Here is a 27,524-nt window from a genome sequence, read left to right as displayed (position 1 = left end):
AAATTATTTTCAGATAAAAATGGAGATGAAACCGACAAAAATCCTACTTGAGAGGACAATGAGTGCCCCTGCCAGTGTCCCCCCACAGGTATTTCACTATTGTGCCTTTGTCATGTATTGTCACTAACCCTTACAGGTTTTTGTCAGCATTTTAGACAAATAAGATGGTTTAGGGGTATTTACATTTAAGTGTTAACTAAATCATTTTGCTTTTGTAAAAGGTGTAGTTCCCGCTAGATGTTATAGACGTGTTCGAGTTTGTCTTTAGAATAAAGAATATAAAAATCTTACCAATTTTAAATACTGTACATTAAAGCATACAGTGTGTTATTTTCTGTTTAACAATGTAAAAAAGCATTCTGTAAATGTTATAAATAAAGAAATTGTATTTTGGAATATTATCTCTTATCATGTAAAAGTTTTGATAATTTCATTTAGATCCAATTCAAGTTTAAACTTTTTCCCCATCTTCCTGCAGGCCAACAAATCTTTAAATTTGTTAAAAATTAAAAATAGGGGTGGGGGTTATTTTTATGCTTAACCATTGTCATGCTTATAACTGCGGTTTCCCAACCCTGCGAAGCTACTCTGTAATCTGTACTCAATATATCTTAACATAACCTTATCTAAAGTGCTAAATAAACAAACATAAATCTACCTCCCATGACACCCTTCCCTTATTTCCAATTTAATTCAAAAATTCGAAACCAAGTAAATTTTAAAGATATTTAATTAAATGCTTTTAGAAATCTAATTAAATGTACTTGTTAATTATCTATCTATTTAGGTTGAGAAGAGATATGTAGAAGGAAATGATGATGATGATGAGATGGAGGACAATGAAATGGATAATTCTCTGAAAACTAAACTTGAAGAGCTGAATCAAGTTGCTAGCATACTCACACAGGTTGGAAAGATAGCAAAAGATAGAGTTATGGCAAAATAGAATTTGAATCAATCTAAAAATAAAGTTTGTTTTGCTGAATGAAGCTGCCAGTATTCTCACACAGGTTGGAAAGATAGCAAAAAAACATTGGTATTAGGGTGAAGCTCTTTATAGTGCCTATAAAAAAAGACGACATACAATACAAATGACCAATAGCAGGCCAATATACAGTTTAATTGACTAATGGAAGGCCAGTATGACATAATTTTTTTACAGGCACTATAAAAAGCTTCTGGTAGGATATTAAATAATTGTTAAAGCAAGATTGAATTAATCTGAAAGTCAAAATTAGGAGTGCTCAATGAATCTTTTAAGAACATCAGAAAAAAAGGGGCCGCGGGTTTATTTTACATTTACACTAGTTAAAAGTAGACAGACAAACCTGAGCATAGATTTGCTATGCCACTAAATAGGAAAGTATATTTAATCTAAAGATATAATTAAGATGATAAAATTACTATTTAGAAACATGCTGGTGGTAGGGGGGAGACTGAATCTGCTCAAACTAGCCCAAGTGTTGAGGTAAGAAGAAACTCAAGTCAGGTAGCTATTTCTCCATAATCAGCCTCATCATTTTATAATTACTAGCGGCTGAGGGTATATAAAAAGGTCAGAAAAATAGCCTAAAAACATACCCAGACTTATATTCAAAAAATTAAATAACCTAAAACCATCTCAGAATTTGAATAAGAAGCTTCTTTGTAAAGGAGAAACATATTGGTTCAGCGGTTAGTGAGATCTTTTGATACGAGAAAAAGCTTACTACTTTATATAATTCCTTAATACTTTATATAATAGGATTTGTTAAGAACAAAAGTCAATGAAAGTCGATCTGAACTTTATATAACAATTTTTATTTTTTCCTCAAGAGTTCAAATTTTGTTAAATTTTGAATTGCGTTATGGATTGACAAAATTGTCCTTTCTTAATTACTAGCCATAAAATATGACTATAAATCTAAAAGTAAATTCTAAGATTATTATGACAAACAATATTATCTTAAATGTGGTAAAAAGTGTTGTTTTCACAAGAAAAGAAAATAAACATGTAATATTATATTATTTTGGCAATGTGCTGAAATCACACCCAATGCTTACAAGTAGTTAGAAAATATAGTTAATATGGAGCTAAAAGAAACAATACCATTAAACTTGGCATCTAGCAAAACTTCCAAAACAATTTGTTTTAATTGTGATGTAATTTGGCAAAGTTGATTACATCTAGACTACCATTAATCTAATTATGTAGAAGAGTCATTATTTAATGTATATCAAAGAGAAAATAACAGTTAGATTTGAAAAAGGAATTGTACTATCTGTCTCTTGATTGTAATCTATTTAACAAACTTCAGAGAAAAACTTGGAAGCCTACATTTCAGTTAATTTATATGTCTATTTGTTTGTTCATCAAACTTTTCAATCTTTAGTTCATTCCAGCCTATAAACTAACCTAATCTAAAATATGTTAGCATGAGGACATTTATTAATACTGTTAATACATACCTAGGTGGTTTAGAATTTAGTGGATTTTACTTTAAGTGGTTGGTAGATTTTTATAATTTTTAATATCGTTTTTAGGTTAGGTTAGGTTATAGGCTAGGGGGCTAAGGGACCTGAATTAACAATGGAGGCTACTTTTCTTAAGTAAATGTCCCGAGGCTACTTTGTCCTAGAGGCTACTTTGTCCGGAGGCTACTTTGTCCGAAGCTACTTTGTCCAAGATCCCAATATTTATCTTTTCTTTTGTCTACATATCTTTCTTTTCATTTGTATTAAAACATGATCTACATAAGATGATCCTAAATATCTATCTATCTAGAATGATCCTATGTATCAATCTATCTGATCCATCTATCTATTTAGAATGATCTAGTAATCTGCCTGTCTTGGATGATCTTAATCATTAATCTATCTTGTATGATCCTAATTATCTATCTATCTGGGATGATCCTAAGTATATGTATATCTATAAGAAGCTCTTTATAGTGTCTATAAAAAATGACGTCTTACAATACAAAGGACGAATGATAGGCAAATACACAGACTAAATTGCCAATGGCAGGCCAGTATACATTTTAATTTACCAATGGTAGTTCAGTATGACGTAATTTTTTATAGGCACTTTAAAAGCCTAATCTATAAATGTTGATTCTAATAATGTATTTGTACAGGATGATGGTGAGGAGGAAGAGGATGATGAAGGAGGAGCTCATGACACCATCACATCTCTGGCAGGTGTCAAGATGATGCAGAAATATCAGAGACAAATCAGAGGTCATGGTCTTATGAGGAGAGGTTCTCAGGTTAGATACTTACATTCATTGATTTTTAGAGGGGCTGTGGCATAGAGAAAAAAATAAAAGAGAGGAATCGAAGCAACTAGAAGACGAAAATAGGCAGTGGGCCTAGAGGCCTACTCAGCGCTGTTGCCGCGCTAAAATTTATTGCTATTCCACTACTTTTCAAATGGGAGGATTAAAAATTATTAAAAAAAATATTTTTTTACCTTTTACTATTTCCATATTTAGGGCAAGAATATTAGATTAGATATTTTCGTTTTAATGTTTTAATTAAAAATTACATAGAATTTTATTTTTATTTAAAAAAATTTGTTCATGAAAGATGAATCCTTCTATTTCTAAAAAGAGGGAAATTTTTTTCATAATGAACATTCAGCTGATTCTGACCGCCCACGGCTGTTTGCTAAATATCGCTTTTCTTTTTATTCACATTATTATTTATGATTGACTTACAAAAAGCCCTGGGCGGTTTTTGATTTTCGTCTGCTTCTAAATTTAGGGATGGGGAAGTAGTATTTTACCATGAAAAAGGGGTGAGTATTCATCCTCTTATCCTTTTTCCTTATGGGCTGTGGTTAAATCTCTTTTTAAGATAACTTAAAAATGGCCAAAACCAAAGTGGAAAGTTTCCTTTAAAGCTCAGTTTAGGCAGATAGGCAGCAAACTGTATCTAATTTAAAAGAAATAAAGTAATGAAGGAAAGGGTAGGGAAGAGGGGAGTCAGGAGAAATTGAAACACTTAGAAAAGGTTAGATCTAGTCTGCTTGGCTCGCCTAATAGTTAGGATGTATTTATAAATCTACAAGATACTTGTTACAAACTTATAAATTATTCCTTCAGAGCAAACTGTAAAACTTAAGATACTCATAGGCTATTCTAAAAATCATTATAGGATTTGGACCATTATATCTGAATCTATTCAAGATATATTTTTAGGGTTCTAAAACACAATTAGAGCAGCTATTTAAAGAGGAACCTTTGCTTGAAGAAGAGGAGAAGCTTGCTCCTTCTGAGGATGAAGAAATGGAGGAGGAAGAGACAGGTAGATTTTAAAAACTTTTTTTTGGATAAGATATTTAGGATGATAAAGTTATGGGTAGCTGTCTATCTAAAGTGCCCTACCTAAATGTGGATAGATGTCACTACTTTTGGCCTACCTATTCTATCAAGAAATATCCTATATCATATCTCTTTTCTATGGGGTTTCTTTCTCCCTTCCTTTTCTCTTTTTCTCTACTATGACGTCAATAGAATAGGTAGGGCAAAAGCTATCCCCATTTTCCTAGGGCACTAAACACAGCTACAAGTGTGGGTTAATTTTGTAATTTAAACATAAATTATGTCATATGACCATCCTTCAAAAATTATCAAATGATTGCCCAAAAAAACATTTTAATTATTTTTATCCTAGAGAAAGAATACCATTACATACAAAATCCCCCCCCCCTTTCAATCTAAACCAATTTCTAGTTTTAAAATAAACATATTATTAATGTTTAATTTTATTAAAATTAAGTTTATTTATTTCATCGATATATTACTTATATATTACTTGCAAATGGCTAAAATAACAGTACCCCTTCCTACTGGATGAACGAACAGACAAATAAATAAGGTCCATATTAGAATGCTAACTTGACGACAAATTTTCCTTCGTCAATATATATCCACGTATATACTCTATCCATTTTAATTTCATTTTAGAAGGTGAGGATGTATTTGTACCGCCAGACGGAGGATACGGCTGGTGGATAACATTTGGGGCATTTCTGTCCTTGTTTTGGACAGCTGGGCTGGTCAAATCATATGGTGTCATATTTGCAGAGATGGTCAGGCTATATCCTAATAATATCAAGTAAGGTTTTTATTTCTGATTCTCAATTAGTTCGTCTGTCTGTTCTTGCGGCTACAGTGGAAATGTGGTTTACTTTAAGTCACTATTCAATGAACCGTTTGAGTTCTTTATATTAGAGTAGGTTCAAAAAACCACTGGGATGGGTTTGGGCTATATAGCCCTCATTCTAGTAACTAGATACTAGGGCCATAATCACAAGAATTCTGGGATCTTCAGGGTTAAGACAATGGACAATAAATTATTGATGATAAACAAAATAAACCATTATATAGAATAAAACTACTAGTTGAAACATTTGGATGCTTAAAAGTGCCCAAAGCTTATAAGCCAACGTGAAATAAAACGTGATTATAAAACTTTGGGTACTAGTTTGATTAACAGTCCAATGCCCCCTCCCTCCATGCTAAAAGATATGCACAGGAATTGTCTTATATTTCTCTTTTAAGCTTAACTATTTATTTCAGACTCGCTTCCTGGATTCCCGCTGCCATGACTACTACAGCCCTGGCCATGGCTCCAATAGCAAGTGCTCTCTGCCAAAGATTAAATTGTAGATTTGTTACAACTGCAGGTAAGATACACACGTAATTAAATATAATTTAGGTATACCTATTAAATAAAATAGACTTATTTAGCATAGTTGTTCCTAAATAAATAATAGATTATTTGGGTATAGTCCCTTTGGTGACAACGCTCCTTAAGAGGTGTTTCGTCTTATTTTCACAGTAGCTTTTCTCCTATTTCTAGCCCTTGCGGGGCCTATTACCTAACCCTGCGGGGCAATCACCTAATGTATTCTAACCTAACCTAACCTAAAATAACCTATCAAGGGCTACTGTCAAAATACGACGAAACGCCCCTTAAGATGCTTTGTAACGACAGGGACTATACCCAATTACTTATTTAAAGAAAGATATCTTTCATTAATAGCTTAGTTTGTTAGAGTAAAAAAGGACAAACAGTTGAAATTACAAGACTAGTTAGGGGAAGAGTAAAATTATGTTAGTTTAAACTAATTTTTGATCTGCTTCGCTATTAAGATTGTAATTTGCATTCAACAAGGCCTACATCATTCATACAAGAATCTCATCTCTCTTATATATTTACTTTTTTTTGAATTGCAGTAAACACTCATCAATCATCTTTTTTCTTAACATCAAGACTGCTTATATAGTTTATCTCAACATTTTATATTATTTTATACTATAAGCTAACATCAATCTTAAAGATACAGCACTTTTTTTTATTTATTTTAATAAAGAACTAGCGGCTTCGCCCTTAGCCTCTAGGGGCTTTGCCCCACGAGGTACTTAATGAGAAAATAATTAAGTACCTGGTGAGAAGCCCCCACTACACCACTAATTTCAAATAATAGAAAAGAAAAAAATTAGGGGGGAACTTTTTCATTTTTAGGGGGATTAGGGGTGTCCCACCCCCCAAGAAAATAGCTTAAAACCACCATTGGACCAATAGGTATATACCCTGAAGAGTAGAATCCGATCGGTTGATTAGTTACCGAGATCTTAAAGGACAGACAGACAGACATCGTTCTACTTTGTATCCTTATACTAAAGTAACAGGATGTCTGTTTGTCTGTGTGTTTGTGTGTTTGTGTGTCTGTACCGAAGGATCTCGCTAACCGCTGAACCGATCGGGTTCTCCTTAACAGGGTAGATTCTTATATATCCCAGGAAGGTTTTTAACTATTTTGGGGGAGGGTACCACCACCCTCCCAAGAGAATTCACAAAAAAACGAAATTTTTTTTACGTTCTCAATTTTAGAAAGAGAGTTCAACGCAAACATAAACGTCAAACGTAATATTTTTTTTACTTTTAAAATCTAAAATATGAAATTGGGTTATCAAATTCGACTACCCCCTCCTCAAGTGCCCCTAGAGGCCTCTAGGGGCGTAGCTGCTAGTTATAGATATAAAAACAAGGACTATACATTTACAATGTATGATACATCCTAAGTAGTGAAGCGTAGAGTTGAAAAAAAATTTAGACAAAATAATTATTATTAGTAAGAAAATCTGTCATAGAGGAGCTCCACTGTTAAAAGAAAACATATGAAGTTGTACAGAAGACTTTGAATGAATGTGTTTTTTGTTGCATTTGTTTTTGTTTATCCAATTTTTTCATGTTTGCTTTTGCATTTACATAGGTTTGGATAATTTTGAGAAATATTTTAAAGAAATAAAAAAACAATTATATTATCTCACAGAAATACTCTCAGACCCAACACCTTTTTGTTTACTAAGATTTTTTTTGTTAAAAAAATTACTTCTACTCTTACAAACTTACAGAGCACTTAACAGTTCCCAGATGCAAAAAAAATAATAATAATAGCTGAAATTCCTTGGATAGTTCCGAACCTATTCTTATCTTTGAAAAATATTGCAAGCCATATAATGTTATATTTGTAAAACAAAGTATGAAGATTTCTGCTCGTCTGGAAATTAATATCTCGCTCACCGCTGGACCGATTGGGCTTTGTTTTTAATGAATATGTCTAGATGCGTGTTGGATATACGCATCTAGGGTTTATAAGTTTTTTTTGTTTGTATGCGGGGGAGGTACCTCTGTACTCTTAAATAAAAAAGCTGAAAATGCTTTTCTAATCTGTGGACTTTGAAAATTTATTTTGAAACATATATTAAATTCTCTAGGTTTGGAATTTGATAATTTTGATTGTTGTAATGTATTTTAAGCGTGGTGGATATCTACCGTCACCCTGTTTAGTGGCGAAGCCACTAGTAAATTATATTGAGTTTGTGGGAAAATGTTTGCAGTGTAACTGCATAACAAACAAAGAATTGAAAACTATTTTCATGTTTACAATCATCAGTACAAATGTAAATGCAGTTCTCAATACAGCGGGGATTGGCAGCCGCGTTGTCTATTTACGCCGCATTGATGGCAGTATTCATTTTTAAAGGTTTGGCAGCTTTAATACAATTGTATTTCGTTTGCCTTTGATTAAGGTGAAAGGGCGGTCGACTGGATAATATCCAAAGATATGGATTGCTGCTGATATTAAAATAGCTTCTGCGGTTGCATGACAGCTGCCGCACACTTGTTTTCATCCTTTGCAATAAATTTATGGGGGAAAGTTTGCACTGGAAATCATAAAATATAATTTTCTTCCCAGAATTTTATATGATTCATAACTTATTCTCTACTCTGTGCTTTTGTGCAGTGTGTCCTAAAAATAATCTCTTAGTATTTCAATTTTTTTTTCTGTTACAATTAAATTGATTGTATATTATGGATAAATCTTAAAATGAAATTACTTCACTTCTATCCTTCCATAGTTAAGCAATTTAACATAAACTGTATGTAAATGTTCTATAAATATGTAGACCCCTTACGTCAAATTATTGATCAATTTCATTGATATCTCAATAGTCCATGTATGAAATATCTAGATTTTTATATTATGTAGTTATATACTAAAAAAGCAATGATATATACATTAGTCTTTTGTTACCTATAATAACTTTCCTTTACATCTTAGCGAGTTTTGACCATTTTTGTGTGCATATCAATTGCAAGGATACTTTTTAAAACCTATTATACGGGTAGATTTTATATTGGTCAGCCTGTATGTACTTTCATGTGTATTTAACTTTTGTGTGCATATTTCAGGTGCATTGTTAGCTGCTACTGGCCTCGTATTGAGTGCTCTGGCTCCAAACCTCATACTCATGTTTCTTACATTAGGTCAGTAGAGGCTTTTGTTATTGATAATACCTGTCAAGGAATCAACACAGACTAAGAAAGCAAATCTTAAAACTACACATATGTGTATTAGATGAAAGCTAGTCTTCTTTCATTCGAAAAGTACAAAACTTGTATTTCTGTAGCTGAAGTATAATGCGGTTTCCTTTAAATTTCAATTGGACCACAAACGAACCTATTTTGATGTATATCTTAGGTTTAACTAAAGGTTAAAGAGCCCCACGGGAAAAGTATCCCTTAGGTATGTGGCCACATAGTTAGAGCCCCTTGAAGGGGCCATTAATGTGTCTTTAAACTTTAAAATATGAGAATTAGATGGATTGGATGTTCCAGAAATAGGATTGAGTGAAAGCACCTGATTTAATATTATTCTTCGAAATATTAGATATTTGGGTTCTGAATATAATCTTGGTCCTTTTTTTAATTTGATACAACCTTGATGCATTTAAAAATGCTCTATTATTTTAGGAATACTCACTGGTGCTGGTATTGGTCTTTCAACCACCCCAGGTTAAACAAATTTTACAATTTCGCATAAAAACAAAGACGATTTCGTCATACATCAGAAATAATGCAAAAATTATAAAAAAGAAAAAGATGTCAAAGTTTTTAAAGATATATTACATCTATTACACTCCAACCTATTAAAATTTTACTCCAAAATTAAAAAAACTTGCCTTGGACATGTGTCTGTTTTAAGTACATTATTATTTTACTAATATAAGTCTTTAAAAATGGACAGATTTATTATGTTAAAAAAACAGCACTCATATTTAATAGTGAAAAAGTTGAAGCAAATTTTTCTTTGGGTGAAATTTCCCTCCCTGTCTTTGACAGTTCTTACGACAATTCTTAATTAAAAATTTTCTAAAAACTTACCTTAAAGATATGTTTTTAATTTTCAGGAATTATTTTGACCGCCCGTTATTTTGACAAGAAGCGGTCACGTGCCAATGCCCTGTGTTTGTCCGGGACCGCTGCTGGCAGCTTTACTCTTCCTATTCTCATACAGTACCTTTTCAGGTAAGCAGTGTAAGGTTGGTTGGAAAGTTTAGGTAAATTTTCTGGAAGGAATTTTCTGGAAGGCTTGAAGATTATCCAGAGTTTGAGAACTAGCTAAACAAGTGACAAATATCTAAGGATTTATATTTTTAAAATTTGGACAACTCCTTTCAATCTTTGTTTAAAAATTTTTTTTCTTTATTTTCCGTTTTTAACTCAAGATTATCTAATTAAATCGCGTTTTTGTTATCTTATACAGAGGTGAATTCTTAAATAACTTTTGCCTCACTAAAATCAGTTTGCCCCACTAAAATTTTAGTGAGGCAAAATTTTCCCCTCTAAATTTTTAGCGAGTCTGACTTTAGTGGGACAAACTGATTTTTGTGAGGCAAATTTTTTTAAGAATTCACCTCAGATCTGCAAACATTGAACATTTTTTATATTACATATAAAAAAATATTCTTAGGATATCCTAGTAGTTGAGGATTTATAATTCTTACATATCCTTTTATATCTATATAAGATTTAGGAAACTAATAGGCTAGCGGAGTTTATTTTATTTAATTTGGCCTAATACAGTTGTTTCAGGAATTTTTTTAATTGCATAAATATTTTTTTTAGTATTTATGGATTGGAGGGAACTCTTCTCCTGTTAGGTAAGAAGTAGGAATAAAACAATGGAGAATAGATTAATGTTCTCCTAATAATTTGTTAACTTTTACTTTGGATACCTTTTAATCATTTGGGGGCAAGATAGTGTTGTATGTAAATTATTTATCACTGTAATTCTACGTCTCTTGTTAAATTTGATTATTTGAATGAAATTTGTTTAGTAATTCTGTAATTTTGAATTTAGCAAAATATTTAGTTCTGAATAAAGGAGACATAATTATTGAGGAGATTACGTAAACCCAAGTTTTTAGTATAGTTAGAGACATCCTGGACACCAAAAGTTAAGTGTATAGGGTACTTAATTACATAAAGGGTTCTTTACAAAACTTGTAAAAAATTTTTTTTGTTTTATGAAAGAAATTTTTGTAACTTTGACTTTGATAATAGGAGCATTCTTTGATATTTAGATAGATATACCTAATTTTATTTTTCAGGTGGTTGTATGCTCCACGTGCTTGTGAGTGCCTCTTTGTACCGTCCGCTAGCAGATCATGTTATCATTGTTAGAATACAGGCATGTTGACATTATATAGAATTCATTCAAATCTTTATCCTTTTTTCAATTTTGTTTAATTGGTTCTTTTCCAATAAGTACCAAGCGAGCACATAACCTAACCCCCCCCCCCTTATGTTTAAATTTTTTTTTCAAAGGTAACAATCAATACCAGTAACCCCCCTTTAAATTTGTTGCTTGACCACACACTTCGAGTGAAACCGCCGTCCAATTAAACTTTGGGTATTTATCATTAAAATAAAAAGCTAGGATGAAAGAAGAAACCTATTTTACTACTGTATACTGGCTAAATAATTGGATGCAGAATAGTTCTTGTTTGTGTGCAATTTCCCTGATTTTTAAAGAATACTCCTTGAGTCAACTTAAAGAATAAATGGTTCTAAAAATCTAATGCTAATTGGTAACTGTTCTAGGCCAGAAAGGCTGCCAACAAGCCGCCACCACCTGCCAAAACTGTGTACACCCAGCCTCAGCATCAGCCAATAATCAGATCTGACAGTCTCAACAGATCTAAAGCATCAGCGCTCAATTATAAAAATTATTCCTCAGCAAGCATAAAGGTGGGATAATTTTATAACAAAGCTTTTTATGCATTTAGGGTCGTTCCTTGCGTTCGTAATTTGGAACCGTAGCAACTCTTTGATCAATGTCAGAAAGTCCGTATGTACATTTTAAACAGGATAATTTTTGGCATTTTTAAAGCAATAACGTCCATTCTATTAGTTTTTTTTTAATGGGATTAATTGGAACATTAGGCATAATGTTGTAAGCGAAGCATCTCTTTAATCAAGCCTTCTAAACTAAGTATGTTCATATTAAGCATACTGTAGTCAGTAGGGAAAGATTTTTAGTTTAAACTTCTAAACAATGTCGAATATTAAATGCGTTGTTGTTATATTTGTTAATATTCGTTTTTCTGACTTAAAATTTGTTGAGCTTAGCTTTATTGTATATTTCATCCTTGTTTTGTTAACAAATATATGTTAATTATCCAGAAATTCTATAAGCATTACCAATTAAATATTTTTGAGATTCATTAAAGCTAATTATCGGAGGAAAAAATAATTAATGATTATATATAGTGCTTTTTCGTCATTGTACACTAAAATTGATTTGTACCAATATTTAATCAAATTAAAATATTTAGGATACTGACACTCAGAGTGAGTATGAACCTTTAAATCAGATATCAAGCAGTTGTCCACAAACAGGCTTTCTGGACAGTGTCAGGTAAAAATATATAAATAATAGGTTAATAGTTTAAATTATTTTGAGTCTTATAGTATTTATGTTCATCAGATTATCAGTTATACACCCCATTTCATGGTGTGGTATTCCACATGAGTGACAAACGTCGGAGTGGACACTTAACCTAGAATAACCTATTTGAAACTATATTATATTTTTAAAATGCCTAACGCCTGCGGGGAGCTTATTTATACATAAATATCTTAACATAACCTAACCTGTATAAAAATACTTGATTAACTGAATATTTTAGACACTCCTGCGTTTGTCAACGCCGACGTTGTCACTTCTGCGTTTGTCCTGGAACCTGCTCACTAACTTCTTCTTGTGCATTTGGCTAGAGGATAGAACTAAGTAATTGATTTATTTATTTTTTTCAGATTAAGTCAGAATCTGGAGGACTATGAACATGTACTTTCCAAAGGACGACCGATGGATCAATCTTTAGACAGTATTTCTATGATTAGTAGTGTAAGTAACAGGTATGTTGAAATTCCATATCGATCTGTCATTTTTATATTCAGCCCTTTCAAATTCTAGCCGGTAAATATATAATATTTTCTTTTGTTTATGCAAATGTATTTCATGTACGTTATTTTGAAATTAACAATTTTTTGGTTATTTGCAAAATAATAAAAAAATTATCATTATTTGCATTTAAAATATTTTTAAATCTAAATATAAAATTTCCAAATAAAGTTTTTTTTTAGAAATAATAGTTATTTCTCTCATCGTATTATAAACCGCTTTCCGCGGATATAGAATGTACAATTATAAGATTAAAACTAGTTTTTTAGCCCCGAGTTGCCGAAAGCACGGGCTAGAAAAACTAGTTTAATCTTATGATTGTACATTTCTATATTCGTAGAAAGCTGGATATAATACGATGATAGACATAGTTTTTTCGTATGGAAGAGAACCGGTTCCTATCCACCGGATTCGAATGAATACGAGAAAGTTCTTTTCCAGATTTAAACAAAAACCTAATACAAAATATGTCTTAAACAATACTATTTCTTGCAGGGATCGGCAGCCGCGCCTAAGCCGAGTGTGAGCCTCAGTGAAATCGTCATATTACAACTTTAAAATTAAGCTGGATGTCTAAACCTGTTCCTAAACAGACAACCCATCTTTTAGAAATTTATTTTTTGCACACAATTTGAGGTTTATGTGCGGCTGTCGAGCCCTGATTTCTTGTATTAAATGTTTCTTTACAATTCGTTTAAATTGTTGACCTGCTTCTGCAAGATGATTGCACAATATTCCACAAAATTGGATAATGCAAAATATCATAAAATAATTCTTGAAATGGATCTATATCAGAATGTTACTTATTTTGTAGTGCTGAAAAACATCTTAAATTATGAAGTACAAGTCTTTTCTTGAGTTTCAATATTTTCTTTGTTTTCAACAATCTCAGCATAATTTGCCTACTACTCTAATTTGAAGAAAAATATATATCTGGTGTAAGTAATAAATATAATGAATGTCCAAAAAAAGATGATTTCAATGTAATTACCCTTATGAATCGAGATTTACAATAGTTGAAAAGGAACACCTAGCGAGGGTAAATTAAATTACAATTAAAACATGTTTAACTGCCCAGGTCTGGAGGTAGTGACGTTGAGAGGTGTATTCATTCTTGCAAAGATCATGCTGAAACTTCACAAACTCATAAACATGTCATTAGCAATAATAACTCAAGGTATTTATTAATTTTCTTTAAATGATTAAAAATTCAATCAAATCTAAGTAATTAGTAAATACTGAAATCGCCTATTCCAGATTATTTTCTTATGAAATATAAAATCCCTATTGTAATTAGGAATACGATCAGTTTAAGTTTATTTACATTTTCATGTTTAATTTTTACTTTCTAACCAAGTTACAACAATAAAAAATGTTCATTTATTCCAGTTACTTTGGTGCAAAATTGCAAAAACTTTATTGCAATTGTTTTATGTTTAAACAATTCCTAGAAATTGTGAAAGTAGAAAGAATTTTTGGGTATAGCCCCTCCGTGGCGACGCCCCTTAAGGGGCGTTTCTTTGTTTTTTTTTTCACAGTAGCTTTTCTCCTATTTCTAGCCCCTGCAGGGGGCTCTAACCATGCGGGGCCAATTGCCTAACCCTATAGGGCAATCACCTAACCCAATATAACCTAACCCAACCTAACCTAAAATAACCTATCAAAAGCCATTTTAATAATACGACAAGGGTCGTTGCTACGAAAGTGACTATTCCCGTATTTTTTTCTAATACTTTTATGAAGGCTTAGAAAAGATATTTACCTGAAGAAAATATTTTTACACAGATTAGTTAGTTACTCCAAAATAACAGTTACTGATAAATAATAATCATTTTTAATTGGCAACAAAGATAAAGCAAAAGATGTTTCTTTTATACCTTTCTTCAGGCTGTCATCCTTTTCAAAGGCTTTTTAAAATGAGTTTTATTTTATTTTAGATCTGAATCAAGAAATTCTAATGCCAAATCTGTGAGCCTGCGTGAGCTAGCCCTACATCAGATAGGCTCCCAGTTTAACTTATACAAGACCATGTTTTTTGGCAGCCCAGCAGCAGCTGCCGCCGCCACTCCAAGTTCGACAGCTCCGCTAGCGGCTTCTGGAGGCGGGGGTCGTGTCATTATTCAGAAACAGAAATCCGATGATCCTCTAATGGGCCGCAAGAAGTCAAGCTTTATGTTTAGCTGTGAGGACATTATGGTTGATTCTACAAGTATTTTGAAAGATTCTCGTCACCCCTCCCACACCCATCTGTCCAGCATACCTGGCCTTAGACAAACTCACAGAGTTGTCACGCTGAATCGGACTCAAAGCGCTGCGGGAGACGTAGTTTCTTGCAGGCGCAGTAACACAATTAATCGGCCCACTCGACAGCGCTACTATTCTGAAAGTGAAAAAGATCCCTACTTTGAAATGTCAAAAAATAATTCCGTGTGTAATTTGTCTAAAAGTTCAAGCAATAAAGTGTCGCTGATTGGGTCAAGTGAGTTAGTTGCTGAGGCTGACAACAATAACAAGAATAATCTGCTTAAAGATGGCGAAGAGGAGTGTGAAGAAAATGTTGAAGGAGCACAAAGCCAAAATAAATCTTCCTCAGTATTATGTAACTGTTGCGCCAAATATCTTGACCTAAGCTTGTGTAAAAACCCAGTATTTGTAATTATAGCACTAAGTGTTATGTTAATGGCAATTGGAATGCCACATGTACTATTTTTTATGCCTTCTTATGCTATAAGCGTGGGATTAACCAGCGCAGACGCCAGTCTGTTGCTGTCACTGTCGGCTGTCTGCGATTTGTGTGGCAGGCTGTCGTTCGGTGTTCTAATAGATCTGAATTTGTTACCTACTTATGTTTGGTATGTGAGTATGATTCTTTTGTCTGGCATCATGGCCCTGCTCATACCAACTGCGACAACTTTCAATCAAATCCTTGTGTACCTGGCACTGTTTGGAGTTGGCACTGGAGGTTGGTTTCTCATGGTACCTTTGCTCCTGGCGGAATACCTGGGAGTTGAAAAGATTGGCTCCTCGTATGGATTAGTCAGGCTTTTTCAGGTAAAGACTCATTAAAGAATTAGATGAAATAAGAAGAGCAAATAAAGATAAATTCTTTAATTAATGTAAAAGGGAAATCAAAACAAAATGAAAGAAGATATTTTATCACAATTTCTGCAAAACAAAACTATCTAAATGAATAATATTATAAAACCCTTTATTTTAACATTTGTTTTAATTTGTCAAAAATGAGTACTATGTTTTAGGCTGTAACCAACCTATGTGGTCCAATCATAGCTGGGTACCTGTACGGAACACTTGGAAAGCTGGAATATTCCTTCTTCTTCATGGGATCAAGTATGATGGTCAGTGCAGCTGTCAGCTTTTTTCTTCCACTTGCACTTAAGGCCAAAGAAGCTAAAAGTAAATAATGGACGAAATAAGAAACAATGTAGCAAAAAAAAGAAATGTATACATGGTAGAAAATGGACCAAATTTAAGATATTGAATTGTGGGAGAGGATGAATTCCAATACTATCAAAGGAAGAATCATAATAATCTGTGGTTACAAAAATTCCTCCTCCATTGTAAATCTCTTTATCTCAAAGACAACATTGTTATTGTTCCATTGTATTATTGTGTATCTTTTACACCAAAGATTTTTACTCAAAATCCAGATAAATTCTGTATTCTCAATGAGAAATTCAATGTACAACATCACGAAAACCACAAATTAATTTTTCACATGTGTAATGCATTTAAGCAAACTTGATATACTCGTTTTCATGTACTTTTTCAATGTATTTTATACGCTTTCATCAATATTTAATTTTTCTAAATAACTGTCTTATTTGAAAAGTATCATCGAAAAAACTTAAAAATATATAAAAAAACGAACTTTGAAACCTATTGAAAATCTAAATTTCTTCCAATTTCCCGGTAAATTGCCCCCCCTAAAAAAGAAAAGAAACCAAAAAGTATTTAAACTTCTGAATGTTTTACTTGTAATACAATACCAAGCACTAAACTGAGTGGCTGTGCATGATTTTCTTAAAGAATTTCTATGATTTATAAAATTTACCAAAAAGATGCACGAAAGTTTCTGAATTTTACCAGTGATTTTTTTGTTCCGGTTTTATCTGTAAAGTTGTCAGTGGAACATTTCATGAAAGAGAGACAAGAGTTTAGCTTTTAGACAGGGATTTTACCTTATTTTAAAATTTACAAAAAGTTTTGAGCCTATCATTTAAAATAATTTCATTGGAAAATATATCAAATGCTTTGTCATATTCAAAAGAACCTTAAATTCTGGCATAAATCATGTGATTCAAATCACTATTAATACTAGAATTGCATGATAGATTCATTAATATCGTGAAATAAATATGCTACATAGAAAGGATTTAAATAAATAGATGTGATTTATCTGATTGATTCATCAATATACAAAGTAAGGTTGATTCAGTATTATAATTGCTAAACCCTTAAACTCTCCTAAATGATAAGTTCCTGTATGTATGTACATATTCAACCCGCGACTGTTGATGCATAACAAATAGGGGTTGGTTATGGGTTCGAATCTCGGCCTAACACCACTACATAAAAAAAGACGGTTAAAATGCGTGGACATGTATAGGCAAGGCAGAATATCGGGAATTCCTTGGCCCAAAACAAGCGCTACTTATTACCATGCAGTTACAAATTCCATAAATGTGTTGCAGAATCAAAGAATTGGTTGTCTATTAGATATTATGTCACATTATCTTGCACTTCAATGGCAAGATTTGGTTCAGATATATACAACTATAAGACCCGTCCTCTAGAGAGGTTATATGTACATACTTTAAATTGTTAAAAATGTTTAAGTTTAAAAATCGCTATGATTTAGACTGTGATATGCACAAGTGATAAATTTGAATGTAATTATTTACAATAAAAATGTATTTCTGTCTTTTGGCTCGAAGATAAAATTTATTATTTTCTCGTTTTGTACTCATTTGAAAGCAGACTGGCCACAAAAAAAAAACATTGAGATCAGCTGGATTTCGCGGTAAAATATTCCTGCGATCGATTATCTCTTAAATTCTTTGAACTTTTCTATGAACAGACTGCTAGCACGAAAATGACCTATTTTACACATGTTTTCTTCAGTCAAGCTTTTCCTGTGAATCATCAGATTTTGGCTACGCCTTCTTATGAGGCTGATAACGAACTGCGGGTTTAAAATGTACATTCAGCCGAGCCGTTTGACAGCTAGCAGCCTTTACAGTTAATAGATGTTTAAAAAATTTCAATCCAAAGAATATTTTACTGTAAACTGAACCAAAAATAAGTATTACAAGAAACTTTCTCAATGCAAGAAACCTTTTTCCTACTCCCTTCCTCGAGCGACAACAGATTTTGGTTACGTCGGCCTGTCTGCAGAAAAATTACTGCAAAACGCGAAAATAAAATGATATTAAGATGAAAGGCGTGGCGATTTATTTCTTTTTTTTAATATTTTGCCTAAGCAAAAAAATCGTTTCCAAAGAGTGTAAAAATTATAATTATTTGGAAATTTCTCAGCTACGCATTTTACAAGCTACTTTCTTTATATTTGTAATTATTGCAGTCATTTAGAAAGTAAATAATTTTAGATAATTAGTCAATGAAAATAACACTATGCTATTTTAAAAAAGAATTTGATGGAAAAATTTACACAAAAAAGAAATGTGCATTCTTACAGTGCTTTTTTTGGGAGGTGAAGGGGTTAATTAAAGTTTTGGAAGCGTTAAATGTCGTTTTTTACACCCTTAAAAGATTCAAATCGCGGGTAAAATTTGCCTTATTCGTTTAAGGGCTATGAAAAATTGCGGGAATTTTTAATGGATGGGTTAAATTTTTACACAGATTTCAAGCTTTTTTTAATATTGAATCTTCCCTTAAATTTCTATCAGATTATGGCATAGTGTGAAATTAGAATTTGTCATGTGTAACGTCATAAAAGTACGTATTATCCATCTCTTTTTTAGAGGGTTTCCTTTCCTACTGCTCCTCTCATCCCTCTCATTTAGAAGTATTTTAAGACGTCATACATGACAATTTCTGCTGTTCCGTGAATATATGAAAAATGACGTTGTTTGTGACAATTTTACACAACCTTTTAAATGTAAAAAATGTAGATTTTTATAGGTATTAGGTATAGAATTATTTATTTGTCATAAGTATTCACAAATATTAATCAGGATATAGTTATTTTGCTTGTAATTAAGTGACTATCACAAATCTTGTTAGTTTTATTTTTAGAATAAACTAGATATTTCTTAGCTCCAATTGGTTTGATCAATTTTGGAAACAGGGAAAGGACATTGCAAGATAAATTATACTTTCCAGAATTATACTATAAGATTTTTTTTGGTAGCTTGATTAGATTTTGATTGAAAGGGAAGCTTTTGTTAGTGCATATAAATAATGACGTCATACTGTCCTATTAATGGTCAATTAAAATGTATACTGGCCTGCCATAGGTAATTTAGTCTGTGTATTGGCCTATCATTATTGCAAAACGTCACTTTTTATAGGCACTATAAAGGGCTTCTAGGAAAAGGGATAACATTAATTTTTTATTCTATTTTATCTCTTTCACCTTATCCCTCCTTCTCTTGCTTTAAAACTCAAACAACAATTTTGTTTTGTATGTTTTGGGAAGAACAATTATCGTTCATTGTCCTGTCACTGCCTCTGTGAATGAAAAAAAACATGACAAATACCGGTGCTTAATTATCCCAGGAAGGGCAGAGCAATAATATTGGTAGTTTTGTAAACTTCAGAGAAAAGGTTGCGTGAATATTTTAAATTATTTTTACATCTTTTATCATCAGAAACATTAAGCTAAATCCTATAAAATTTCCTTGGTTATCCTAAGAGTTAGGAATCATTTACCTTACAAGGACATAAAAGGAAGACTTAGGCAACCCTAACTCAATAGGATAGTCTATGAAATTTTATGGGATTTGGCTTATTAATGTTTTATATAATTTTGGAAAAATCAAATTCAAGTACAAACTTATACAGCCCACGCTCGGATAAATAATATAACTTTTGTTCGTGCTTAAAAATGATTTTGGAAGAGTTCTTGATCAGTTATAAATTAAATTCAACAATGAAAAAACAATGAATTCTTTTTGTGTTGTCTAATAAAAGCTTTCTTGTATTAAAATTTTTATTTCAATGCCAGAAAGAAAATGATACCAAACAATTTAACTGAAAAATGTCAATGGTTAATTAGATTCTTAGCTAGATACTAATCATAGAACCAGCTATCTCTTATTGTTTATTTCATGGATTTTAATTAGCAATAGAATTATCGTTTTGCAAGCATGTAATGTGATTGGCTTATGTAAGTTATTTATTTATTATATTATGCCTTATCTAATACGAGGTTTTAATAATAGTTTAATATGTGACAATTGTAATACTGAAATATATAATAAGTAGTCATTTGATTTTATTTTTTTTCTAGTCTGCTAGTTTAAGATGATATAACAGTTAGGGAGTTGAATCCATTTTTATAGAAGCAGAAATATAATCTATGATTATGGTTTGGACCCTCTAAAACTGTAATCTACCCTTCCACTTTCCCCTCTCTTGGTGAAGATATCTTCAACGCCGATACGATTTTGAAATATAAGATTCCACTTTTGTCTAAGGCAAAAGTGGAATCTTAAATTTCAAAAATCGTATCGGCGTTGAAGATATCTTCACCAAGAGAGGGGAAAGTGGAATCTTACATTTCAAAAATCGTATCGGCGTTGAAGATATCTTCACCAAGAGAAGGGAAAGTAGAATCTTACATTTCAAAAATCGTATCGGCGTTGAAGATATCTTCAACAAGAGAGGGGAAGGTGGAAAGGTAGATTACAGTTTTAGAGGGTCCAAACCATAATTATAGATTATATTTCTGCTTCTATAAAAATTGATTCAACTCCCTAACTGTATAATAAAACTATATTAAACTATATGGTGTAAAAATTTCTCCGCTTATAATATTTGAACAATAGAACAAGGCATGTATTATAATCAGCTGTAAATAGTTGAATTTCTTTGGATATGACAAGTTTTCGATAAATTATATGATAAAAAAAATTTCGTCGCTGGTAATATTAGAAAGAAACTGTATAACAAAAATAAATAAAGGTGTTTGTCTGTTGAAATATTTCTCTCAAGTCAGATGAACTATCTAGATATAATATGTCTATTATTTATTGGAATATCGAGTCTAGGCCCACGGTTTAGATCCTGGAGGCCTGCAGGTGCCAACTTGGGACATTTTTTGTCCTGTTTTAACTCATTTTTAGAATGATATCATTACTTTTCATGTAGAAAAATCTTTTAGAAGAAAAAGTTTGGATGCTTGGTCCCCATTTCTTATTAGCACATTCATTATATTCAGGTTGTCATACAGGTTTAAACTCTTGAAGAATTTAATTTTTATACTTGTCCAGAACAAACCGGGATCCCTCTAGGATCAAAACAAGAAATCTGATATATTTTTGTCTTTAGATTAAACTTCTTAATTAAATAAAGCTAATTTTGTTAAATAAGAATATTCCTAAAGGATGCGAACCTGGGCTCGGTTTTAGATTTTTACTTCAAATAAACTCACATTTTGCTACATAATATTTAAATTTTCTGCAATAGCTTATAATATTATTTAAGATTTTAAAATTATAATCACGAAACCTTTAGACAAATCACAATTATACCTCTCAGAATATACTATATATTTGTAGTGAGCAGTGTAAAGGTTGTCGATTTTTAAAATAGGCAGACAGTGTCTGTATCACAAAGATGGATTGATTGCATCCAGGAATCATAAGGGATAAGACAATGGGCGATAAACTGATTTATACACAATGATAAAATGCCCGCTTACATAGACGTCCAAGCTTTTAAAAAGTTTAAAATAACCAACCTAGATTAATTAAAAGTCCCCATACTTTAGAGGCCAATAAATTGTGATAGAACATGTTTACAAAACTTTGGGTACCAATATTATATAATTCATTGTCCAATGACCCCTCACACATGCGGTGATGTACCCAACTTGATAATACGGATAAATTCGAGCAGCTGGCTAAACTTTGCATTGTATAGCAAAGCCGCCATTGAATAAGTAGATGCGATTATAGCACAAGATCTCTAAAAGTCTGTACTGATGCTATCTACAGATGTTTTCTGGGTTTAGCTGCTAGCTAATTCAGATATGGGTATTAGTATTGGGTATCCCGGGATGGTTTATAGGCGATTTTTCAAATAAATTGGTTTGACGCCCCTAGTCCTTAGGTACAAAGCCAGCTGTCATCTATGTAAAGAAGCTTGATGTCTATCTGTCTGGATCTGAAGCTTACGATCTCGGGAACCGCTAATACGAATGGGATCTAATCTTCAGCGAATATACCTACTGGTTTTGTAATGGTTCTAAGCTATTTTCTTGGAGGTGGACACCCCTAAAAACCGCATTACCTAGAGGCCAGGGGCGAAGCCGCTAGTTATATGATACATAATCAGCGTGCATTTAGAAAATAAAATAATTATGGCAAAAATTAAGTTACAGGTGCTATTTTTACTAACAAAGCATCTGTAATATACAAATATCAGGATGGTAAATTAAGTTTTAATTATTAATCTGTTTTTAAAAGCGAAGCTTTTAAATAATTAGGGTCGGTCGTCAGTCTGAACCGGATAGCTAATAACTTGGCATTGTCCTGTAAGAACTCTATAATTATTACCAAAATTCATATGATTTTTGTATACTGAATCCCTTGGCAACTAAGCACAATGTTATAAGCAAAGCATTTATACATTTATATTCTGCTTATTAAGTTCGGCACTCTACAAGTGTTAATGTTCGTTTTCCTTTCATAGCTTAGCTTTTATGGATGTTGTCATACTTTTGTTGCCTATAAAGGAAGTATCTGCAAATTATCTTAATTATGGATAGGGTGCCAAATGGTTCATATCTAAACTGTACAGTGTACAACAAACATAACCTAGCCCGGACCTTTGGCCCCTCGGAACTAACAAAACTGGTTTTGGTCTTATAATTTTTCATTCTTATATCTGCGGAAAGCTGTCTATAATACGATGCGATAAGTAACTATTACAGAATTCTTTCACAGTAAAGCAACTTAAATTGATTTTCTATGTCCCTTTGGTTTGTAAATTACGTTGTGACATCGAACTGTAAATCACACTAATTTTGTTATACGTTCTAGCATTCGTTAGCTTGAAAATTTTAGTTTATTTTCATTAATCTTTATTTGTTGTTTAAGACTAACATTGTTCTATTTTTTTTTACCAATAATCTTAATATACAGAAGAGAAACTTCATTTATAATAGTAAGCGCTATTCACATGATATAAAGCTAATAATTTTTAAGATTTGTGCTTCTGTAATCTAATTTATTTAAATTACAAGAGATACGCTTCTAAAAGAATTGTCTGAAATAGTTTTCAAATTGTGTGTTTTACTAATTTAAATGGTGTTCTTATGATTTGCTGATATAAAAAAAAAACATTTTTCTGTTATCTGAAATAAGCAAAAAACGCACGACTTTCGGAACAACCAAATCCAATAATTAAAATGCTAATTCTAACAATGCCGTTTTTGATATATTTTATCTGTTACTTAAAATATTGTCATGAATTTTGTATTTGTCATTGGCGGAAATATCAAGCAAACTAATTTCTGTGGGTTTAAGTAGTTACACCCTTAAAGGTTTAGGTATCCTATTTTTTTGGGAATTCATAATCAGCTCAATTGATTTAGTTTTCCAACGTATAGAAGCTCCATAAAGCTCCCGAGATGGTTACTTTCTTATTATATTAAAGACTTTGGGTCGATTTTAGGATAATAATCAGCACACATCTTCGCTTTATAGAAACCTAAATATAGATTGATAAACCTAAAATATACTAATTTTAAGACTGTTCGGGTTTTATTAAAATCTTAAAGACAGATTGTAAAGGTTAAGTTACGGGAAAGAAATGAGAAAAAAAGAAAGTTGAAATGTATTAAGCATAAAGAGATAATTGGGCGCAACTTTCAACTAGGCAAGGCGTCATCAAGCAAAGCAAATTTAACTAGTTTTATTTTCATATACTTAACAATTTTAAACCTCTTATCAAATATTTTTTATATTCTATATTTGACTTTTAATAGATATATATTATACATATATGCCGTATATATAATGAGGTATAAATACATATATATGAAATATACCATATTTGGTTTCTTATTATTATTTTCTCCCCTGGCTTGTCCCACGTCCCTTTCTTAACACCATTTACCCCCCGTCTCTTTTGATGCGCCTTTCCTTTTCCTTGGCAAAATTATTTTGAATTCAGATTAAAGAGATATATGTATTGTGAAAATATATAGAAGAAAGGGGAACAACGTAACGGGGATAAAAGGGTAGGGCGGGCTGGTGCAAAGGGGGGATAATAAGAGGGACGTGGATGGGAAGAGAAAACTTGTGGAGGGGTGTAGAAAGGGGACGCTATACGTACAAAGATACACTTAAAACTCAAACACTCAGACTAAGTAAAAGTCACAAATAACAAAAATGCAATACAATCTTTGTTTATATAACCATCCTTGGACGACAAAAAACGGCTTTTTAACACTTTACCGTATAATATTAACAACATTGAAAGAAGAAAATTGTCCGTCATTTTTTGTGTTTTACATTTCCTCATAAAAAACCCTAAAAGTTGCCAAATAATTAAAAAAAAGAAATGATAAAAAGTAGACTTAAAAAGATTTCATTAAAATCAAAAGCTTTAAAGATTAGCTCCAAAAGAACTTTTTCTTTGCATAGCTGATATAAATATTGTGCTAAAAAGGATTCGTTAGAAAAAATAAAAAAAAATATTTATTGAAAAAATTGTCTACCGCCCACCAATTTCTCTGTCTAAATATATAATATATATATGCAATTATACATAGAAACTCTAAATTCTAGTTTCAACCAGTTTTACTTCATTTTATCCCGACATTTTTAGCATTAATCAACTAATATTTTTCTCACTCGATTTTAATTGATTTTTATAACAGCTAAATGTACGAAGCAATAAAATTCAAATATTGGCGAAAATAACATGTTCTGAAATGTAAGGTAAAATACGATTCTAAAATTTTTAAGTTCGCCAACAAACCAGGAAGATACAGACACAGTAGTTATCTGCTTAATAAGCTTTTTAAAGCATGTAAAATGTTTTTAATTTTATGATTCCAAATAATTAATACTGGTACCGTTATATGAAAGTTAAACTGAATCAAAACATCCAAAAGTAATAATAGAAAATCAGACAAAATAAACTTAATTTTGAAAACCTTAATTTCTGTGTTTAAAATATTCGAAATGGGACAAAATACAAGCAAAAAAGTGACTGGGTTTAATTATAGGATATCAACTAGTCCAAAAACGGTTGGCTTTAAAACAACCATAAAACTAGTTTTACAATTTTAAGGATAAAAAAATCATTGAAAGCAAATCTTAAAAATATGTGTTAGAGGTCTTGAAAATATAGGTTTATAGCTACATTTGCACCTAATACTTATAAATAAATATGACCTAATATGCAACTTTGAAGTTGGGCAAAAAATGAATAAAAAATTGAGTTATTATGACCTAATCCCGATTCTTGATAATAATGCGACATAGAAGAAATAATACAATGACCCTTTACTTTTATTTTATGTCTTCTCCTAAGCTTTACCCCTCCTCCCCCAAATTTCTTACTTTACAAACAAGCAAGATATATAGAATATATATATATATGAATATATTTTATATATATAAATGTATATAGATATATATATTGTTTCCCCTCTTACTTTAACCCAACATCCTATCATCATGATTTCCCTTTCTTAGTGTTTCCAAGCCAAATTCACCCCCCTCCCCCCATTCCCTTCCTACAAATATCTTCCTTACAAACACTTCTCTTCTATTTTTCAATAAGCAGGACTAACTATAAAGAATTGCGGGGGGGGGGGGGCTGGTAACAAAACTGACTAAAGAGATGTAGAAAGGGAAAGATTGACTAGGGAGGGGGTTGTAGGTATGTTGGCTGCATAGCTAAATACACAAAATATATGAAAATACATACACCACAATTTAGTTCAATTTAATCAAAAAAAAAAAAAATTAAAACTCAATAGTCATGACCAAATGCATATACCAATACAAAAAAAATATAAAACAATAAAAAATAATTATCAATGTTATACAAAAATGATGAGCAAATAATTTGATTTTTTTAAAATTGTAATAAAATCTCCAAATATCTGGAATGTTCTATAAAGTGAAAGGTCTGTTTGTCTCTCCTTCTCTCTTCCCCGATTTACAATTAATCTCTTCCCTTCGTCCCCATAAAAAATTCCTCTTGATTATAAAATGGGAATGAAAAAAAAGGGGAAAATTATAAGTGCACGCTAGTGCCTCGTAACAATAGATGCAAATAGATAGATAGATACATTTTATACATAGATACAACCTACATAAGTAGGAGGGAAGGGACAATTTTATTTAATAATCTTCAATCCCCATATTTGCAAGCCATAAATAAAACAGAATTTTATGCACAAATTTCTTTAAGACTTATTTGTTCTACATTGTCTTATCCCTGTTATAGGTCTGTTAGAGTAGGAAGGGGGGTGGGGAAGGGATAATTTAAGAGAAGGGGTAATGAGGTAAAAATTTAGGCTGGGATTTTTCAATTATATAAAACATATATAATATATATGTTTAAAATATCAGATACAATTGATTAGTTTTTGACAAAAGAAAAAATCTCGGAAAAATAATCTTTCAAGATGGAAGCAAAAGTTTTGGGAGATTTTTTTTCAAATGTAAAAAGAAAATGGTTGAGAAGTGTTGTGTAGTTATACATCGGGTCAAACAATAGGGGAATGGATAACAAGAGGGATGGGGTAAGGGGAGGGGAGACAGGGTTGTATAATAAATGACATGGTTTCACTAGAAGAGGTATATTTTAAAGTAAAAATAGGAAGGGGGAGAGGTGGTTTGTTCAGGGAAGGATTGGACAATGAGAAAAAAATTAATGTACTTCATCACATTACTTTCATTATTTAATTACTACAAAAGGCAAATTTTACGCATAACATTGGGTGATATCAATTTATCATCAATTCCCCTATCCCTGTATCCATTGGTTTGTGTTACTTTAGTCATGTTGTATAACTATAAAGAGAGACAAAATGGCAATATGATAGGAAGATTAACTAAGATCAAGTAAATGTAAGGGGAAGGGAGGTGGGTGGTGTGTTAAGAAGAAAGGGGGTAAAGCAAAACCAAGCATAAAAATATCCTTTTTTTCCCGCTGCCCATTTCACATCAACGGTTATTACACATTTTTAACCCAAAAAACTTAAGGCTACAAAATTATAGGGGATATTGAAAGAGTTGGGGCAGGATTTTTTTTGCCAAGCTCACTATTTTTCCCATGTTTGCATGCACTGAGGGCACAACACACACACACACACACAGATATACACAATTGCATTCAATTTTTAAGCACGTTTTCTCTCAATTATTTAGCATATTTGTAGTTATTAAAAGAAGCTTTCATTTCATGGCTAAAATCTTGCAAAGTTCAAAGTCAATACATTTACTTAAATATCCGCAATTTAAATATTGTGTCAAGAGTTTTTTGCTTT

The 27,524-nt window shown here is 31.8% G+C and overlaps 1 protein-coding gene across 2 annotated transcripts; it reads left to right on the top strand.

Annotated features, from left to right (window-relative positions):
• The first annotated feature begins 3 nt into the window (after positions 1-3).
• Positions 4-17,777, top strand: Sln (monocarboxylic acid transporter silnoon). Of its 2 annotated transcripts, none has more exons than XM_080150723.1 (18): positions 4-88; positions 788-907; positions 1,412-1,468; positions 3,117-3,248; positions 4,182-4,287; positions 4,950-5,100; positions 5,565-5,671; positions 8,749-8,823; positions 9,310-9,351; positions 9,747-9,864; positions 10,465-10,499; positions 10,950-11,029; positions 11,443-11,589; positions 12,177-12,259; positions 12,658-12,759; positions 13,884-13,982; positions 14,743-15,856; positions 16,063-17,777. In XM_080150723.1, exons 1-18 carry the CDS (start codon positions 20-22, stop codon positions 16,225-16,227), a joined length of 2,802 nt encoding a protein of 933 aa, XP_080006849.1. In that variant the 5' UTR covers positions 4-19; the 3' UTR covers positions 16,228-17,777. The 2 variants fall into 2 exon arrangements, with proteins under 2 accessions (XP_080006849.1, XP_080006848.1); XM_080150722.1 differs by having other exon boundaries at positions 1,412-1,489.
• Positions 17,778-27,524: the final 9,747 nt, after the last annotated feature.

This window comes from Acartia tonsa, chromosome 2 (assembly GCF_053477335.1).
Source record: "Acartia tonsa isolate MP-2025a chromosome 2, ASM5347733v1, whole genome shotgun sequence".
Classification (NCBI taxonomy): domain Eukaryota; kingdom Metazoa; phylum Arthropoda; class Copepoda; order Calanoida; family Acartiidae; genus Acartia; species Acartia tonsa.
This window is presented reverse-complemented; position numbering and strand designations above follow the sequence as displayed.